Source organism: Bos grunniens, chromosome 16 (assembly GCF_055505025.1).
Source record: "Bos grunniens cultivar Pamir isolate PY7600 chromosome 16, Bosgru_T2T1.0, whole genome shotgun sequence".
Classification (NCBI taxonomy): Eukaryota; Metazoa; Chordata; class Mammalia; order Artiodactyla; family Bovidae; genus Bos; species Bos grunniens.
Genome location: NC_141180.1, coordinates 21,720,877 through 21,742,117, shown reverse-complemented (window position 1 = coordinate 21,742,117; position 21,241 = coordinate 21,720,877). Strand labels below are relative to the sequence as shown.

The window sequence follows — 21,241 nt, the reverse complement described above, 5'->3', positions numbered from 1 at the left end:
GAAATATAAGTTGTGGTACATATACACAATGGAATATTGCTGCTGCTAAATCACTTCAGTTGTGTCCGACTCTGTGCGAACCCATAGGAGGCAGCCCACCAGGCTCCCCCATCCCTCGGATTCTCCAGGCAAGAACACTGGAGTGGGTTGCCATTTCCTTCTCCAATGCATAAAAGTGAAAAGTGAAAGTGAAGTCGCTCAGTCGTGTCCGACTCTTCACAACCCCATGGATTGCAGCTTACCAGGCTCCTCCGCCCATGGGATTTTCCAGGCAAGAGTACTGGAGTGGGGTGCCATTGCCTTCTCCAAATGGAATATTACTCAGCCATAAAAAGAAACACAACTGAGTCAGTTCTAATGAGGTGGATGAAACTAGAGCCTATTATACAGAGTGAAGTAAGTCAGAAAAAGTAAGATAAAGACCATATACTAACATTAATACATATGTAATCTACAAGGATGGTACTGATGAATTTATTTGCAAGGCAGCAATTGAGAAATAGACATACAGAACAGACCTATGGACCTGGGAAGAGGGGAGGAGAAGGTGAGATGTATGGAGAGAGTAACATGGAAACTTATATTACCATATGTAAAATAGATAGCCAATGGAAATTTTCTATATGTCTCAGGGAACTCAAACAGGGGCTCTGTATCTACCTAGAGGGGTAGGATGGGGAGGGAGATGGGAGGGAGGTTTAAAAGAGAGGGGACATATGTACACCTATGGCTGATTCATGTTGATGTTTGACAGAAAACAACAAAATTCTGTAAAGCAATTATCTTCAATTAAAAAAAAATAATAAATAAAAAACAATAGGGTGGTTTCAGTGAATTTTTTTTTCAGGACAGAGATGAGTTAATACATGGGTCCAGATTTTGGGATCTCACAGACTAATTAAACTTCCCCTCTTCATCCTCTCAAAATGCGGGGGCTTAGGATCTTTTTGTTTTGCCAAGTAAAGGCTAACAAAACTGGTGAAAAGTTTGCAGTGTTCTGGCTCCAGCTGTGTTTGGAAATCTCCAGGTTAAATGCTCTAAATTCTCTGATGGCTCTTAGTTCGGAGATCTCATTTGCCACTTTACCACGTGTAGGCAAATTCAAGGAAAACCATGCCTCACACCTGTTTTGCTCCTTGAAACTATGACAGGTAGGCTGCCTGCAGAGGTTAGTCTCTGAGGATACAAAGACTTTCATCCATCCACCAACCCACTCATTCATTTGTTCATTATTTACGGAGTACCTACTAAACAGGGCTGCCCTGGTGGCTCGGTGATAAAGAATCTGCTGGCAACACAGGAGGCTGCCTGCAATGCCAGAAACATGGGTTTGATCCCTGGGTGGGGAAGATCCCCTGGAGAAGGAAATGGCCACCTACTCCAGTATTCTTGCCTGGGAAATCCCATGGACAGAGAAACCAGTGGGTTACAGTTCACGGGGCCACAAAAGTCAGACATGCCTTAGAGACTAAACCACCACCACCACCACTGACTAAACATTAGGGATTATTTTAGAAAATGGAGAAGCAAAGAAGAATTCTCAAGCCGTGTTGACACATAAATCACGAAACAATATTCATCACACCATTATTTACAATAGCCAATATTTGAAAGCAACCTAAGTATCAATAGACTGGATAAAGCACACAGGATATAGATATAGTTATGCAATGGAATATTACTCATCATAAAAAAGAATGAAGTCTTGCCATTTGCAAGAGCCTGGATGGACCTAGATGGCCTTTTGCTAAGTAAATTAAATCACATAGAAAAAGATAAATATTGATACCATCTGATTTCACTTGTATGTGGAATCTAAAAAAGAAAACAGAATCTAACAGGAGCAGACTTATAGAGCACAAACCGGGGATTGCCATGGTTGAGGGGGCGTGAAGATGAGTAAAACAGGTGAAGGAGATTAAGAGGTATGGCCTTCCAGTTACAAAATAAATAAGTTACAGGGATGTAATGTACTGCATGGGAATACACTCAATAATATTAAAATAACTTTGTATGGTGACAGGTGGTAACTAGACTGATCATGGTGATCATTTTATAATTATGAAAATATTGAATCTCTGCTTTCTACCTGAAACTAATGTAATAAGATCATTATACTTCAATTAAATTTAAAAAATGAAACAAAAAGATAAAGCTGCAAAGTGCAGCAAGACCTGAAAACAGCAGTGCCAGGGCCAATGTAGGTACAATCAGAGAAGAGGGGGTTGGAGGCACAGGGAAGCAGAGGTTACGCGCACCTGCTTCATCCACCAAAATTTCCATCTTCCGTGGTACACACCCTGGCAGTGATGCTGACAGCAGGCATATCTTCAGATAAGGCAGACAATGATACATCCCACTGTTCTAATTCTGGAACTGCTATGCCACCTCATTAATATGTGAAAATGTGTTAAAAAGCTGCTGATAAACAGCTGCACAGAGGCAGAAATAGTGGCTCCCATCACATTTGCAAGCTTTACTGGCTCTCGAACATGGCACGAGAAACAAAGCTTTGCCTGCATGTATAAACTGGGTAATTTGCTGTAATCCTCCACTTTATTGGTAGACATTTTGCCATATCATGTCTCCCCAACCACAGTTTAAGGGCACTTCTGATTTACACAGCTCTGTAAACTGCCTCTTCCTTAGAAAGAACTGTCATGTCATTTGGCAGCATTGTCTCAACATTCTGATTTATCAATAAAACGGAAGATTGCCTTGCTTGCATGCAACTGCATAGTTTCTAATAACTGCATTTCTATTCAGTCAGAGAGCATTTGATTAAGGAATTAGATACAAGTTATATATAAATCAGTGCAAGCCCTGAGTTGACTGAAATGTTAGAAAGCGCACTTCTCAGGGGAGGGGAGTAAAATTCTCCCCGGGAGCAGATCGGGAGTAAGGAAAGAGGCTTGTCTGAAATGTGATGGCAGAGATTTTCATCTCTCCCAGGCACCATTCCCCAAGGCCAAGGGCAAAAGCCCTGCGTTTACCTTACCTTGGGGATGGCCCTGCTCCATATTTCTCTAGCGACACTTCCCGCTGGAGGAAAAGTCCCCAGCCATCCTCATTTCCAATTGCCTCCTTTCTCCCCCCTCCAATTCCTTTCCAGTGACAGATTGATAGCCTCCCCAGGTGCTGCCTGAATGCACCTTGTGACAGGGGACAGCAACACTGAGCTTAATGAACTGATTCCCAGCGTGTCCCTACTTAGACCCAGACCTTGGAGGTGATTCCCATCCCTGACTTCCCCTCATCTGCCCCCACCCCACAGAGGAATTATGGCCTGTTGGGGGACCTTCTCTTCTGTATAAATATTAAGCTGTTTTCTGTTTGGACCAGGCGGCAGCTGCTCCTTCCCTTCTGGGTTGGGGATTATGTATTTGTGTAATTTTTATATTGTGTTTGTTTTCTTGGCAGATGGCTTCCTTCTCATTATTGGGGTGGCGTGGAGAGGAGAGGAAGGGTGTAACTCTAGGGGTGTGTTCTGCTTGATGAAAGGCAGATAATAAAAAGATGGCTTTTTGTAAAACCCACAGAGAGCAAGACTATATAATTTAACTAAACACGAACAGCCTCGGATCCTGCAATTATCCAAACAATCTCCATCCAGGCAGCACTTGGAGCAGGGCAACTTAAAAATGGGCTTCCCCTTCTAAAAGCATTTAGATGATTCTCCTGACACACATATCTCCTTTCGCCTGGCTTCCGTCCCCACCCCCCCCACTCCCCCCCCCGGCCCCCCCCCTCCCCCGGCTCCGCACTCCCACCCACAACCCCATGCTGCATTTGCATGCAAGAATGCAAAAACAAGCTCCAGGTCAGGATGTTGCCATGTCTAGAAAATGTGAGTGTTTCCTGGCAGTGCCAAGAGTAGGGGTGGGGTCTTAGAATTGCAAATGTAGCATTAAGTTAAAGCCCTTGGTATAAAATTTGACCTAATTAAGACACTACCAGGGCAAAGCATTCCAATAGCAATTACACAGGTTGTAAAGGGGGTGAAGTGCCTTCTAAAACCAAAAAATGCTTCTGCCAGAAATAAGCACCCCTGAGGGTCAAATGAGGAGCGGTCAGTGCAGAATACCACGAGCCTTGACCTCAAGCAGGTACCTCCCTTCCATCAGCTGCCATGAAGGCGGTCTGCTGGGGGTCTCTGCAAGGAGCCTGGGCTCCCCCTCCCAGCGATCTCTATCACCTCTCCCACGGACAGTTTCCCAAAAGTTGTGATAATTCTCATTTGCACCCCTTGCCTCCCTTACTAAGCTATCATTTATTTATGGATTTTTTTTTTGAGTGTTTCCTATGTACTGAGACCCGTCTCAATTCCTAAAGATGCAGTGAGTGTTAGTCGCTCAGTTGTGTCCAACTCTTTGGACCCTACGGACTGTAGCCTGCCAGGCTTCTCTGTTCATAGGATTCTCCAGGCAAGAACACTGGTGTGCATAGCCTTTCTCTTCTCCAGGGAATCTTCCCAGAGATGGATCAAATTCTAACAATAGGATGATCCCGCATGGCAACCTCTAGGGCAGACATAATTTGTAAATATTTTCTTACAGTTTTCAAGTACTCATAACGAGGAAATATTCATTCAGGTCTACTTTGAATACTGAGCCCTTATTATACATAGGCACTGTGAAAGGTTCTGGAAATATAAAGGTAAGTTGTATCAGCCCTGTCCCTGTGAAGTCACAAATCTAATGGAAAAAACAGACATATGCCTAAACACTTAAGATCATGAGTAGTGTTCCTCAGTTACAGATGGAAAACAGAGGAACACAGATTCACCCTAGATGAGACAGAAGTGTCAGACTGGGGATAACATTCAGTGGTCCTGCTCAAGTTTGCAGGACAGATTCAACCACTTTAAACTAAGTGAACAGAAGGTAAGGGTGGGAGAGGGAGAGGGTGGGAAGATTTGGGAGAATGGCAATGAAACATGTAAAATATCATGTAGGAAACGAGTTGCCAGTCCAGGTTCGATGCACGATGCTGGATGCTTGGGGCTGGTGCACTGGGACGGCCCAGAGGGATGGTATGGGGAGGGAGTAGGGAGGAGGGTTCGGGATGGGGAACACATGTATACCTGTGGTGGATTCATTTTGATATTTGGCAAAACTAATACAATTATGTAAAGTTTAAAAATAAAATAAAATTAGAAAAAAAAAAAAAAAGAAGTTAAGGGTCTAGGCTCTGGGGCCAGACTGCATAGGTTCAAATCCCAGCCCCCCACCCGAAAATACTGTGTGATCTTGGGAAAGTTACCTAAACTCTCTGCGCCTACATTTTCTCAAGTGTGAAGTGAAGCTAAATAAAGCCACCTGCTTTGAGTTATCTTAATGATTAAATAAGACAACATACATGAAGCACCCAATACCTAGCTTTCTGAGCTGCATCGTTAGCTGTGCAGTGCTGTCCAAGTTATTTGAACTCCATGTTTAATTTCTTCCAAATACCTGCTTCCTTTATGTTAAGAGAATTTAATGAATGTAAACATGTGAACTCAAGTAACAACACCTAGCACAAAATCTCAGTTATTATTATTGACATTTTTATTACTACAGACACACTCTCGATATACTAATAAAACAGCTTTATATTTTTAATTATGTTCTCATAGTCAAAGGAAAAGACTATCAGCCTGGAAATCAAAACTTTAACTAAGGGCTTCCCAGGTGGCGCTAGTGGTAAAGCATCCGCCTGCCAATGCAGATAATGCAGAAGTTCCAAGTTCAATCACTGGAGGAGAAAGCGGCACCCCACTCCAGTATTCTTGCCTGTAAAATCCCATGGACAGAGGAGCCTGATGGGCTACAGTCCATGGGGTCGCAAAGGGTCGAGCATGACCGAGTGACTGAACACTACACACAGGTTAACATAACCTCTCCAATCCATGGTCTTTTCATCCATAGTTACCTCCTCGAGAACCTTCCAGTCACCTCCTTCCCTGGCAGGCAGTATCAGGGCCCTCGGCAGCACATTGCTACCTCCTGGAGCAATCGCTATCTTGAAATATACTTGTTCACTTGGTTTCCCATCCTGTCCATGAGCTCTTTGAGCTAGTCCTTTTTTTCACCTATCCATTCCATGAGTGTAAGTAAGTAAGTGTCAGCCGCCCAGTCATGCCCGACTCTTTGAGACCCAATAGACTGCAGCCCACCAAGCTCTTCTGCAGCCCACCATGAGATTTTCCAACGATATTGGAGTGGATTGCCATTTCCTTCTCCGGGGATCTTCCCGACCCAGGGATCAAACCCAGGTCTCCTGCACTGCAGGCAGATTATTTACCGACTGAGCTACAAGGGAAGCCCATTTATTCCATGAGAGGTCCTAATTTGTTTGTTGAATGAGCAAATCCAAGTTTTTAGCTGAGAAGTTTGGGGACACTGAGAGATTCTATTAATTTACTTAAAATCACCAGTTTAGCTAGTGGGAGATGTGAGCCTAGAACTGGAAGTCTTCTCTTACTGTGGTATCTTCCCCCAAGACCACAAAGTCAGCCTCTATAAACTGAGTGATTCATTTGAAGTGAACATTTTCTTTGCAAACCATTTTTTTTATTTTAGGGTTTTAACATCAATTACCTTCAAATAGCAAGCCACTCCAGTACATTTAAAAACTAATTTGATTTAGCAAACGTCAATGTATCTACAGCTTGTTGTTCAAGTACCTGTTGCACAAAGCAAGTAAGTGTAGCTGGATCCCGACTTGAATATTAACTGAGGTGCATTATCAGGATGACTAACACCATCTGTGAGGTTGGGGCTGGTATGTTGTTGTCTTCAAGGAGAAGCAGCTGAAAAATTACATAAAGAAGTCACAAGTGTAAGGCTCTGATTTGTTCTCAATTCATGAGTATTCATCCAAATATTCAGAGAAGTATTAGAAATAAATTCTTACAGCCCCCAACTCAGATTATGTCTACTCCAGGACAATGAGATCTCCTTGTGATCTCAAATCATGATTGTAGAACACAAGGACAGTGAAAAATACAGTGATCATCATCCTTTATGTTCCAAAATGGACTTCTGGAACTCAGAGACAAGTTTTTTTAAAAGTCCAGATTTCTAAGAAGCCAGACTGGGGGAACATAACATCCTAGCTACAGTTTTCTAGCCCTAAGTCTGGATTTATTGACCTAGGATCTGTCATATCCTATTCTGGTAAATAGGACTCCATGAATAGCTACATACTATCAGCCACTTGGAAGATGCTTAAAGGAGGGGCTGTCTTCCAGATAGGCAGCAACTGTGACAAGGAAATAAAAGTCTAGAAAAAAAGGTAAAAAGAGACACACACACACATCACACGCACTCCTCACCTTGGACCCTTCCCTAAGAGAGTTCCACTGCAATAGTCGGTCTGTTTCAGCCTCAGGATCCTGGAAAAGGCAGGAGGAAGCAAGCAGGTGTTCTGTGATGGCAGTCTGGCACATCTAACTCAGACCATCCTCCTCTGCGATGCCACTGTTCCCTGTCCTTGTCATCACAGTGCACCACGGCTCTTGTTCCTTCAGGCTTCATGCTCGCCCCCTGCAGCTTAATGCCACTTTACCCTTGAGCCCAAAAGTTTGAATTTGCTCTTCTACCTACTAGCAGTAAACTTCACCCTAATCTTAACCAACAATAGATGGTACCATTTGAACATGTTACATATTATATTAGCTCTTAAATTATATAAATAGATGAAACTCCTTATTATTAAAGATATCAAGGTAATTAAGTTTTTTGAATATATTTTTAAGTACAACTGTTCTGACATTAAGCAGCAATTTCTGTGTTCATGTGTCTGTCTCTCTCACTAGACTATGAGTATTTTTAGAGAAGATTCTCTTGATGGGAAAGCAATGCAATGTCTGACACATCATTCAATTAATATTTGATGAATAAGTGAACAGATAAATGTATGTATGTCCAGGGACAATGTAGCTCAAAGCCCAGATTCTGAGGCCAGACTACCTGGAGTCTAATCCCAGCTCCATCCTTACGAGCCAAGTGACCTTGGACAAATTGCTTAAACTCTCTCTTGAGTTTTCAGATTCCCCATTAATAAAGCGTTGCAATACTACTATACAGGACATGACTAAGCACATACATACACACACACAGAGTGTATGGCATAGTGTCTGACACAAAGTGTTATCAAATGCAAGTAACTGTGCCTGACCCACAGTGAGGCCAAACAATATCAAAATGTCAGGGTTTGAGGTCCAGGCCTTAGCTACAAGGAGGGGTCCCTGCATGGGCCAGTTATCCACCCAGGAGAATTCATCCAGCACCAGTCTTGGTCCTCCCGCCAGTGCCCAGGCCTGGCTGAAGAGGGGTGGTGAACTGGCAGCACCCTCAGGGCCAGGTCCCCAGACCCTGCCCAGCCGCCATCACTGTGGGAGCCAGATGCCCAGGGCCCAGCTGGCACCTCAGGCTTTTCATCTGAACTGGAGAGAATCCTTTGTATAGAACCAATAGGAATACACATTGTAGCAAATACCACTCAGGTTAATCCCCAGCTCACAACAATGGCCCCTCTTTGAGAACAGCCCCAACCACAGAGACACTCTGAAGTACAATGTCCTTGCAACTTAACCCTGACCTCTGGCCACTTCCCAGGTGACAATTGATCTAAGCTGGACCCACTTTTGAAACTTGGAGAGAAACCGGTTAAAGCTGTTACCTTAAAGGCCATGTCCGTACACTCCAGTTGCTGAGGCCTCCATGGACTGTGGGTTTGCGGAAAAGGTTCGCTGCTGCTTCCAGGCCTGTGCCCAGCCACGGTGAGGACTCTGGAGCTTTTCAGGATCCAGCCCTCAGCCTGTCCCCAGGCTGCCCAGCTCATCCACTGGCCCGGAGGCTGGAGGGCCTAGAGGGCCCCGGGGAGAAGGCCTTAATCTGCACTCTCTGCCACTGGGACACTGACTGTTGGCTACGCTCAAGGTCTCCTGATAAGAATTACAGACTAACGGCTGCATGCTTGCTCCACTCCTATTACATAAGTACTCAATAAATACATATCTATTGTTATTGCAATGCAGAATGTCTGGTCATCATAGCTACCAAAAAATTCCAAACATTTAGCTGATTTAATCCCCAACTCTGGTCAAAAAAAAACCCTTTTTGTGAGCCTTCATTTCACAAGCTGAGACATGATTTAATGGGCTTCCAAAGCGTGGAAGAGTTCCAAGCACAGGTGGTGGTGAGCAGCTGTTTTCCATCTCCGCTGAGGACCAGCTGAGAGTCTTAAAGAGCCACATGAGCAATTTGGGTATAAAGTACTAGGAATACCTTTCTAATGTTTGAGAGTGTGAAACTCTACACTGAAACCTCAAGAGAAGCCATGGAATCCTCCTCTCTAGAGATTCTTTAAAAATGGGACACTGAATCGGCTCTAAGTTGGATAAAGACCAGAAAAGCATCTCACATTAAAATAACAAGCAGTTTGCATGGGTCAGTCAAGTTTGAGTTACACTGCTATTGACCTAGTTCCCTTGAAGTACCATTACCTAGAGATACATATAAAAAGAAAGAGTACGGGAAGCAGATTCCTCTACTAAGTGAGACTGCAATGAAAATTGTTGAACATGCTCTAAATCCTCATTCACAATAACTTTAAATCTCATTAAGAAATCACTTCTGAAGGATCTGAATGAATGGTACCTGGATTAAGTACCTCATGAGAGAAGGCACTGTTGGCGGTCATGTTTGAGGCAAACTCAGGAAAGTATCTAACATCCTATTATATTCAGACCACACCATATGCAATTTCCAGCTTAAGATGGCAAAAACAAGAGGGGAAAAGGCCACTTCCATTTCACTCTCTTGGCGGAGAAAGTGACAGAAAAACCCCTGTGAGTGGAGAGACCCAAATTACACACCTATTATTCTTTCCAAGCTCAGGAGCGTTTTACATATTTTCTCTTGGGAAGAAAATATTCTGATTTTAGTAAAGAGGTGGAGGCAGTCTTTTGCTATGCTTGGTAGCTCAGAGGAAGAAACCAAAGAGAAAGGTGATTTCTAGGGTGAAAAAAAAAAAGCTAGCAGAGGCTTTGATCCTGAACAACCTGAAGCTTAAGTTAGGGCGAAAGAGGAGGCTGTATAGGTGACTGAGGAAGCAAGGCTTGTTTGTAGTTTTATAGCCACATAAGTGGATTAGACAGAAGGCAGGAATGGTGATATGTGATAAAGACACTTAAATGGAATTTAACGGTTTATTCTCTTCCAAATTACTGAACATTAGGTTTAAATGTTTCCATATAAATATTAAATTATATGTATATAGCAGGATTGCAAATTTGCACATTACCACTCTGTTTTTTAAGGAAAATGTAGCGCCTTTATTTCCTATAACTATTCTTCCTCCAAGTTCACACCCCATTGAGGAGTGTGGGGGCAAAAACAAACTTGCCAATTAATAATATCTCAGTCTCTTCCCTTTTAAAGAGTGTCTTTGGGTAAGTCTTTTTTTTAAAGAGAGAAAGATCTGTTTATTTCTTCTCTCCAAATGAGAAAGAAGGTCTGTGGCTGACAGAGCCAGCCCCTCTCCTTGCAGGTGGCTGGTCTGATCCAGTCCTGACTTGGCATCTGCTGGGGCACGACGGGTCCCTTGTGACCTTTGGTGCACAGTCATTGCCTCCAAGAGTCCCATGGGCACCAGGTTGCAGGGACCCGGAGGCTCTGCCTCAGACCATGGTCATCCCCAAGGCCAGGATGCTACAGCTCCCAAGCCAAAGCCAGCTTCTCCTTGGCCTGCAGAGGCCTGCAGCCTCCCAGGAGCTGTAGGTGAGGCAACAGGCCACAAGCCCCAGTGTTCTCAGGCTCCCTGTTCCTGGCAGCATATTTCTAGCACAGCCTGTTCTATATCCTCAAGCTTTTATCTATATAGGAGGGAAAAAATATCTTGTTCTTACAGGTTGCATATGCTTTGTTTCACAACTGGTTTTAACCGCTAGAGCTCTAAAACAATCATGACCTTTAGCAACCTCACCACCATCACCACCACTAATAAAAGCTGATAAACTACTAAGACCTCTGAGTGACCCCAGTCCATCAGACCCTTACTGCACTCAACTGAGGGTTCCTTCCTGACCAGTGAACAGCAGGACTTGTTTTAACCAACCACACACCAATGAATGGATGCATTCTGACTTTGCTGGAGTACAAGCTTCCAAACATGAATTAGCATAAGTGCCAAGGCCTCCGCCCTTTCCACTGCATAAAACCCTCTGATCTTCCCCTCAGAAAATGTGTCTGCTGCTGCACACACTACTTCCTTTGCCTGGAAAGTGACTAAGCTCAAGGCCTCCTTTGTTGACACTGTAGTCCCTGGTTTTCCATGAATAGTCCCAACAGGAGGCAGAAGTGAAAGAACACAGGCATCTTTGCCTTCCTCTTAGGTCCTCACTCTCTTCCTCTAAAGTGCTTCTTTTTATGAGAGAGGACTTCCCCTGTCATTGTTCCTGGGGGCACTAAGCCACATGGTCTAACGTTGGTGGCAGCCGGGATGCACGGAGAGAAACCAGCTTCGTCATGAGAACACCTATTGAAAACTAATTTTAATTTATTCTTCCCATTACACACCTGCATCAAGAAGGAACAATCTCATACAGATGGCCTACAGGCACATGAAAAGATTCTCAACATCACTAATTATTAAAGAAATGCAAATCAAAACTACAATGAGGTATCACCTTCATACAGGTCAGCACGGCCACCATTAAAAATCCTACAAACGACCAAAACTAGAAAGGGTGTGGAGAAAAGGGAATCCTCCTACACTGTCGATGCGAATGTAAGTTGATGCAGCCACTATGGAAAACAGTATAGAGGTTCCTCAAAAAACTAGAAATAGAGTTGCCATATGATCCTGCAATCCTGGGCATATATCCAAAGAAAACTATAATTCAAAAAGATTCATGCACCCCAGTGTTCACTATTGACAATAGCCAAGACATAGAAACAACCCAAATGAATGAATAAGGAAGATGTGGTACATATATACAGTGGAACATGATTCAGCCATAAAAAAGAACAAAATAATGCCACTTGGAACAACATGGATGGACCTAGAGATTATCATACTAAGTGAAGTAAATCAGAAAAAGAAATACCATATGATATCACTTATGTGTGGAATTTAAATATAAACAAATGAACTTATCTATGAAAGAGAAACAGACTCACAAACATAGAGAACAGACTTGTGATTGCCAAGGGGGAGGGGGCAGGGGAGAAATGGATTAGAAGTTTGGGATTAGCAGATGCAAGCTATTATACAGAGAAGGGATAGACAACAAGGCCCTACTGTACAGCACAGGGAATTCAATATCCTGTGATAAACTATACAGAAAAGAAGATGAAAAAGCAGGTGTGTGTATAAACACACACACATATATATACCTGGATCACTCTGCTGTACACTAGAAATTAATACCACACTGTAAATCAACTATACTTCAGTAAAATTTTTAAGTGAATAAACATCCAGTTTAATCTGGTAGGCAACAAGATTAAGGCGATTTTACTTATTAGATTGTACACTGATAATTTTTTAGAAACACACACATATAATGTGTAGCATGTACTAGGTACTTTTTTAAGAGATTGACTCTATTCTTCTGCCATATGCGATGCCTCATGTGCTTAGTCATGTCCAGCTCTTTTCGACCCCATGGACTGCAGGCTGCCAGGCTCCTCTCCTGGAGCCTGGAGTCCATGGAGATTCTCCAAGGAAGAATACTGGAGTGGGTTGCCATGCCCTCCTCCAGGGTCCTATGTGGTAGTACTATTATAATTACTATTGTAATTATTATAATTGCAATGGTAATTAGTATCCTCATTTTATAGAAGAGGGAATTGAAGACAAGAACAAATAGATTACCCTGTCCAAGATTACAAGGTGAACTGTGGATGAGCCAGGATTCAAATCTAAACAATTTGGTGCCTCTGAAACTCACACACGACTGACACTGTTCCGCCACTGGGTGTCAGCACACCAAACTGAAGGGGCTGCAGTCTTCAGGAAGACAAGGACAGCACTCACTGAGGCCCTTCTAGATGCAAAACACTTACACGGACATTTCCTAATTTAATCTGAGAGATGAACAAACTTCTTAGAGGACAGAATGTGCAACATTTAGTTAACGGAGTAACTGATTTTCATGAGAGGTGGGTTTGTTCTTTTTTTTTTTTTAATTGTAAAAATAACGGTAGACAAGTTAAGAGGATCAGTCCCTAGATTCTTCATTAATTAAGGGCTTTTTCCAGCTGTCTGCACCTTATCACCCAATGAAACCATTATTAGAAAGACCTCAGGGAAGAGACCACACAGTGTGTACTCTCCCTCTGCAAAAATCAGCCAGAGACAAGCATCTGCTATAAAATTATCTGGTTTAATCACTATCAACATCAGAACTGTAGTACATTAAAGTACAAAACCTGTATGTACAATTACACATGCAAAGAAATGTTCTGTGTGAGGAGCAATTTTCAACAAATCTGACAAACAGCAAGAGTCATTCCTATTGGGGGTTTGAAAGGAGAAATGGAAATTTCCAAGAGGGTCCCCTCCTCCCTCGGGCTCCTCTGACCCTCTGAACATCAATTTGCAAAGGCCTGAGGGAGGAAGGGAAGTATTAACAATCTCAGACACTCGATCCTCCTCTTATGCAAGGGGTGAATTTTTAGGGAACATTTTCCGTCCTTTATTACACTGATGTTCCATCCATTTGCATCATTAGGTTCGGTAGTTACCATGACAATATGATGCCTACAGCAATCTAACTTGATAGCCAGATGCCAGAATGTGAAAAAATAGGACCAGCTAAGAAAGTGAGAGAAATATAATTAATCTGAACCACATTAAAAAAAAAAAAAAAAATGTGCACAAACCAAAACCAAGAAGGAAACTGCTGAAATGTCACCCAAGAGAGAATGATGACAGGAAACAATGATCGAGTTTCCAAGATTCAAAAATCCTTTGCTAACTCGAGCCATGAATTGGTCTGTAACTAAGGCTGTGGAAGGAGTCAAAGTTAATCTAGAATATTGCTCTGAGTGCCTCTCCCCCAGTAATTGCTGCTGCAGAGTCCAGCGCTGTTATCTTCAATTCCCGCAGAGGAATTCTTAAGCCCTGATTTTTCCAAGGATCTACAGCCGCGTCCTTAATGCTGCCACCATGGCATTCCAGTCCCCTCCAGACTGATGATATACCCAGCTTTTCCACCTGAAGAAGTCATTTCCACCATCACTGTGAAGCTTATCTTAAGAGATTGAATTGAGCTGTGTCCTGGGAGACCCTGTCTCCTTGCTTCCTCCATACCCCGTGGAAGCAACTGGCTAGCACAACCGTCTTTGGGGCCCAAATATGGCAGAGGGGCTGGGAAATTAAGAAACAAGAACAACATAACAGTTGTGCTTCAGGGAGACCAGCCTGGGATGGGTGGTCCTTCTCATCATGACTGGGTTGGATAGCGGCGCTGAGCTAGGCGATTTGGCTGGTTCAGGCTGGTAACCGTGGAGAGCTGGAAAAAGACAAGCACAGCACGAGGTTATAACCCCAAGCATGACTCTGCTGAGGGCTGACTGGCTGGATTGAGCTTAGGCATCCTGAAAGTCTAGAACCCTTCAGGAGCATTTGGCTTCCCATGTGGTATTCTCATTATTCACTTTCACACAACACCTTTACCTCTTAAATAAGGAGAAAGAAATTTGATTTTATGAAGAAGAGAAGCCAATAACACATCCGAGCAAGCAGTCTGCCTCAGATCATGCAGAAGCAGGGAGTTTAGTTTCAACCAAAGTTTGCAATGATCCCCTCACCCTCAGGACACTGCTCTGGTGCAACCACACAACACCGACACAAATTGTCTCTCTTGAGTCTTAAGACCTATGAAAGGTCAAGAGCAATATTAATAATAGTGACACTGACTGAGCATTTTCAGACTGCCTGATTTAATCCTCATAACTATCCAGTGAAGTAGTTACTACTAACCCTATTATACAGACGCAGAAACTGAGACTTACAGAGGTTAGTCATTGCTAAAGAACTCAGGCATAGTAAGTGGTTATCAGTAAGTTATAAACCAGGGTCTCCTTCACTCAGAACCCATGCTCCAAACCCCCCCTCCCTCAGGACCTCCTTACCTGGGGAACCTGAGATGGGTTGTAGAGAGGAACACTCCCTTTCACAGAGGGTGGGGGAAGCAGAACACCAGCGTTGAAGTAGAGCTCAGTGGAAACACCCTGTGATGGAAAATAAAAGAAAATCCTCTTAGTCACCACTTCCTGGATTCTAGACTGTCAGGGGCTTCCCTGAGAATCAACTTTGGTCAAGAGATGCAGTCCCTGCTGATGCAGTGGATGGGAACCCACCTGCCAATGCAGGGGACACAGGTTCCATCCCTGGTCCAGGAAGATTTCACAGCAACTAAGCCTGTGTACCACATCGACTGAGCCTATATGCCTAGAGCCTGTGCTCCGCAAGAAGGGAAGCCACTGCGATGAGAAGCCCATGCACTGCAACCAGAGAGGAGCCCCACTCACTGCAACTAGAGAAAAGCCCACAGAGCAGCAAAGACCCAGCGTAATCAAAATAAACAAATAATAAATAAATTTTAAAAAATTTAAAAGAAAGATGCAAATGTGATACAGCTCAGGGAATCCTGAGTAAAAAAACAGTTCCAGTGGGCACAGCCACCCCTGGAGCCTGGGGGAGCTTTGCAGAGGCTCAGGTGCTGCTGTGTGAGAAGAAAAGGCCACAAAAAACGTACTAATAGCATCATAAAAAGTAATCTAATATTCCTTGAAAAGCCTAAAATACTACAAGAGTGCCGTAACCAGGCCCCAAGAAATAAAATTGTTTTCCTAGCAACTGGCATGAAATCCATACTGGACAATTCGTCAAGGCTTTATCACAATCCTTGCAAGGGATACTGGTGAACTCTAGCTCCTACTGGGGACAGGGAAAGAGGACATTCCCTTTTTTCATTTCATTTTTTTGTCTTTTTGGCTGTGCCTTGTGACATGTGGGATCTTGGATCCTCAACCAGGGATTGAACCTGTGCCCCCTGCACTGGACCCACAGAGTCTTAACCACTGGACTCCCAGGAAGTCCCGAGGCCGCTCTCTAGACATCACATAAGGAAGCAGTGGTGGGCTAACTCGTGTTCCTGCCCCAGACTTCTTGTCTTGAAGTCCTAACCCAGAGACCTCAGAATGCATTCAGAAACAGGGTCTTTAAAGAGGTGATTAACTACTGCACAGCTCAGAGAACTGTATTTGGTGTTCCATGGTGACCTAAACGGGAAGGAAATTCAAAAAAAGAACAGATATAGGTATACTTATGGCTGATTCACATTGCTTACAGCAGAAACCAACACAACATTGTAAAGCTATCCAGGCAAGAATAATGGAATGGGTGGTCATTCCCTTCTCCAGGGGATCTTCCTGACCCAGGGACCAAACCCTTCTCTCCTGCGTTGCAGGCAGATTCTTTACAATCTGAGCCACCAGAGAAGCCCCATACTCAACAGAAATTAATTTTTTTTTAAAGGTGATTAGAATGGGCCCTAACCCATTATGACCGGTATTCTTGTAAGAAGGGGAAATTTGGACATAGACACACACCAGGGAAAGACCACATAAAGATGCAGGGAGAACATGGCCATCTATAAGCCAAGGAGAAACCTACTCTGCGGACACCTCCATCTCAGCTCTCCAGCCTCCAGAACTGTGAGGAGATACTCATCTGGTGTTTAAACGGCACAGTCTATGACACCTTGTTCTGGCAGCCCTAGCAAACCACTACAGAAGCTTTCTCCATACTCTCCACGAGTCAGGCCCTCACGGGGCAGCACCTCCAGCCCCCATGAAAGTTCAGTTCACACACAGGTGGGCTGCTCACCTCAGGTCCCGACAAGCCTCCACTCCCCGGGCCCTCAGCTGTCCCCACACCAGACACTGACCCTCGGACTTCATCTCCACCTAGGAAGCAATGAGTCAGGGGTGTTCCAACTACTCAGGACAGAGGAGTCCCCACTCCCAGAAGGCTCCCCACCAAACCCTGGAAACTGCAGAGAGGACCACAGCGGGCCCAGAGGACAGGAGGTTGGCATACCTGTGTCCCTGGAGAAGGCACTGGCACCCAGCAGAGACTGGGGATCTGGGGAAGGTGTCAGTGAGAGGCTTGGGCTGGGCTGAGGTAGAGACGCTGCCCTGGGCATCTCCTGCTTAGTGGAGAAAGGAGGGTGGCGCTGATGGTTCCACACGTCCATGCCACCTGCTTGCATTCCTGCAGCACCCACATGGCGGCCTCCACCCTCTACCAGGGCTGGCCTCCTCTCCACCACACTCCATTCTCTTCATACCACTCCTCTGCTCAATAAGCCAAGTCACTGCCGGCTCTCGAAAGTTAAAATTCTACATCCTAACTTTTCAGGCCTTTCGTCATCTGCCTCTCCCCTCACTGGACCAATCTGTCTCCCACAACCTCCCATCACAAAACCAGTTTCATCCAGACCAGGGTGGAGAGGCCAGCTCCAGGCCCTCCTGGAGTTGAGGAAACTTCCTCAGAAGGGGCCACAGAAGAGGGAGCTTCCCTATCCAGCCCCCCCCCACCACAACCTTCCGCCCGAGGTCACCTCAGAGTCCGGGCTGTCAGACGAATCTTCATCTCCAGAGGGGGATGCGTTGTGGGTGGGCTTTGAGCGGAACCAGCTGAACCAGCCAAACCCTGAGCTCTGGAAGAGAGAGGGGGAGTTCTGTGGTCTATAGGGTGGAGATTAACTCCCCCTCACCATGACGGTGGTGAGACAGGAGAGGAGGGGACTCCACAAGAGCCCGGCTCCCCAGCGCTGCACCACCATCTGGAAGAAAAGACCCCTCCACCTTTGTGTTCTCCTTCACGTTTCCGAGCTTTTCTCTCTGGACGGTATTTTGGGAAGATTTTTTATCTGCCTTCTCGGAGGACTCCTCCTCATCTTCCTTGACTGATACGATGGAACTATCAGAAATACTTCGAGCTCTGGGAATCAGTGGCACCTGGAATTAGAGGAAAGAGAAGTAACATCTTTATAGCACTTGACAGGTTACAAAGGCATATTTACATATACTCCCTCACCTGACCTGCTCGATAAATCAGCAGGGATAGCCTTACATGGACGGAGGAGCCTGGTGGGCTGCAGTCCATAGGGTCACTAAGAGTCAGACACGACTGAGCAACTTCACTTTCACTTTTCACTTTCATGCACTGGAGAAGGAAATGGCAACCCATGCCAGTGTTCTTGCCTGGAGAATCCCAGGGACGGCGGGGCCTGGTGAGCTGCCATCTATGGGGTCGCACAGAGTCGGACACGACTGATGCAACTTAGCAGCAGCAGCAGCAGCAGCCTTACAGGATCTAATATGACTGAAGGGAAACCACGATTTAGCCACGAGGAATAACTTGCTGAACATCTCAGGACAAGGGCAGAGCCCAGTCTCCATCTTCAGATTATCCTTAATCCTACAGGGTTTTGGCCACTGTGCTACTAGTCCCCAAGAGCATGGGGTTTCCAGAACTATGCCAAGGCCGGGAGCAGGGGTATGGAATGCTTCCACTGGAGACGAAGAGAGCCAGGAAACACCCTTCAGGGAACCCCTAAATGCAAAGATCAGGGAAGGTGACAACCACTGAATCTAACTTATCCCATACCTCACTTCCTAGCTGACTTGCTCAAAATGAACTGTGAGCAACTGTACCGGGGGGAGTAAAATACACCCACATCCCTTTGTATTAATGGTGTGTGTGGTAGAATATATCGGGTTGCCCAAAAGGTTTGCTCAGGTTTGTCTGTAACACCTTATGGAAAAATCCAAATGAATGTTTTGGCCAACCCAATACATTTCATAAAATTTACACATTTAACCTCTTAAAGTGTACAGTTCAGTGTATTAGAATATTCATGATGTTGCATAACCATCACCGCTTTCCATTTTCAGAAATTTTCATTAACCTCAACAGAAACTCTGTTCCCATTAACACTAACTCCCCATTTTCCCTTCTTCCCTCTGGCCCCTGAGAACCTCTACGCTTTCTGTCTCTATGAGTTTGCCTATTCTAGACGCCTTGTATAAGTGGAATCATACGGTATTTGTCCTTTTGTGTTGTATTTACAATTTGCACTCTCAGAAAAAGATAATTGGTATAACCTTTAGAAAAAACACTTTGGCAAATACAGAAAAAGTTTCATTTTTTGTTCTAATGAGTATAGAACTTACTGTGTACCAAGTAGTATTCTGAGCATTTTATATACAGCGAGTCATTTAAACCTTACAACTATCTTGTTAGTAGGTATTGTTATTATCATCCCATTTAACAAATGAGAAAACTAACACACGGCAAAGTTAAGCAAGCTGTATAAGGTCACACAGCTAGTTAAGGGCAGAGCAAGGATTCAAACCCAAGCTGTCTGACTTTCCTTCTAGGAATTTCTCTCCTAACTGAGTAATTTAAGAAATACACAAGGGCTTATATATTAGAATGTCCATCACTGTGTTTTACATATTGAAGGGAAGGGAAGGGAGAAGTAAGGAGAAAGAGTAGAAAAGAAAAGGGAGAGAGAGACACTTGAAGTGTTTAACAAAGTAGTAAAGACGAATTAAAATCCGAGCTCCTTCCAGGGCCTACCAGGCCCTCTATGATCCTGCCTTTCTCTGTCTCTCTCGTCTGGCTTCTTAGCCCTCTCAACTTTTTTTTTTTCTTTTTTTACTTTTTTGACCACACTGAACAGCTTGCAGGATCTTAGTTCCCCAACCAGGGACTGACCCCAAGCCCTCAGTAATGAAAGTGCAAAGTCCTAATCACTGGACCACCAAGGAGTTCCCTCGTCCCTCTCTCTAGATACAGCCCATACTCTCCCTCAGTTGTACCAGGTCATCTTATTACAGGGTCTTTGCTCTTGCTATGCCCTCTGCCTTGAACACTTGTTCCCTGAATACTCACCTGGCTCATGTCCACCATCCATGCTGAGCTCAGAGACGCACTCCCTCCCACACACCGTCTAAAGGAACATCCCTCAAGCATACAGTGCTGTATTTGCAGTTGCCTCTATTGAACAGAAACCCCATGAAATTAGGCTTTGTCTAGTTCCCTACGTATCCCCACCCTCGATAACAGGACCAGGGACACTGCAGGATCTCCGTATTTGTGAATGAATAAACGCATGAGCAATGATGTGAATTTATCATACCAATTCTAAAAATCATATTTAAGAATGACATGGAAAATCTCATTTTATAGTATTAAAAATAGAAAATAAAGCTTCATCTACATATGTTCTCAACCATTTAAAAACACATGTATGTGTATATATATATACACATTTAGGCACGTGGGCTAAGTCGCTTCAGTCATGTCTGAATTTTTGCGACCCTATGGACTGTAGCCTGCCAGGCTCCTCTGTCCATTGAATTTTCCAGGCAAGAATACTGGAGTGAGTTGCCATGCCCTCCTCCAGGCATCTTCCCAACCTGGGGATCTTCCCAACCCAGTGATCAAATACGCATTTCTTATGTCTCCTGCATTGGCAGGCACGTTCTTTACCACTAGCACCACTGGGAAGCCCATCAGATCAGATCAGATCAGTCGCTCAGTCGTGTCCGACTCTTTGCGACCCCATGAATCGCAGCACGCCAGGCCTCCCTGTCCATCACCAACTCCCGGAGTTCACTCAGACTCACGGCCATCGAGTCGGTGATGCCATCCAGCCATCTCATCCTCTGTCGTCCCCTTCTCCTCCTGCCCCCAATCCCTCCCAGCATCAGAGTCTTTTCCAATGAGTCAGCTTTTCGCGTGAGGTGGCCAAAGTACTGGAGTCTCAGCTTTAGCATCATTCCTTCCAAAGAAATCCCAGGGCTGATCTCCTTCAGAATGGACTGGTTCGATCTCCTTGCAGTCCAAGGGACTCTCAAGAGTCTTCTCCAACACCACAGTTCAAAAGCACCAATTCTTCGGCGCTCAGCTTTCTTCACAGTCCAACTCTCACATCCATACATGACCACAGGGAAAACCATAGCCTTGACTAGACGGACCTTTGTTGGCAAAGTAATGTCTCTGCTTTTGAATATGCTATCTAGGTTGGACATAACTTTCCTTCCAAGGAGTAAGCGTCTTTTAATTTCATGGCTGCAATCACCATCTGCAGTGATTTTGGAGCCCCAAAAAATAAAGTCTGACATGGTTTCCACTGTTTCCCCATCTATTTCCCATGAAGTGA

The 21,241-nt window shown here is 44.4% G+C and overlaps 1 protein-coding gene and 1 long non-coding RNA gene across 20 annotated transcripts in view; both read right to left on the bottom strand.

The window, feature by feature from the left end:
* Positions 1-10,253, bottom strand: part of LOC147356310 (uncharacterized) — a 567,448-nt gene extending 557,195 nt beyond the window's left edge. For 2 of the 11 annotated variants that reach the window (XR_015142707.1, XR_015142708.1), the window contains exons 1-3: positions 8,668-10,195; positions 7,319-7,378; positions 6,668-6,793 (exon numbers count right to left, since the gene is read on the bottom strand). This is a non-coding gene — a long non-coding RNA (uncharacterized LOC147356310). Of the gene's footprint in view, positions 1-6,667; positions 6,794-7,318; positions 7,379-8,667 lie in introns of all 11 variants that reach the window. The other 9 variants (XR_015142700.1, XR_015142699.1, XR_015142705.1 and 6 more) reach the window with 9 other exon arrangements.
* Positions 10,254-13,359: 3,106 nt separating this feature from the next.
* The window catches only part of SEC16B (SEC16 homolog B, endoplasmic reticulum export factor), a 77,677-nt gene continuing 69,795 nt past the window's right edge, over positions 13,360-21,241 (bottom strand). For all 9 annotated transcript variants that reach the window (XM_086343668.1, XM_086343665.1, XM_086343663.1 and 6 more), the window contains 6 exons: positions 17,874-18,026; positions 17,627-17,725; positions 17,104-17,212; positions 16,891-16,970; positions 15,132-15,230; positions 13,360-14,509 (listed from right to left, as the gene is read on the bottom strand). In XM_086343668.1, the coding sequence (XP_086199794.1) occupies positions 14,441-14,509; positions 15,132-15,230; positions 16,891-16,970; positions 17,104-17,212; positions 17,627-17,725; positions 17,874-18,026 (609 nt within the window). In that variant the 3' untranslated portion in view covers positions 13,360-14,440. The remainder of the gene's footprint in view (positions 14,510-15,131; positions 15,231-16,890; positions 16,971-17,103; positions 17,213-17,626; positions 17,726-17,873; positions 18,027-21,241) is intronic.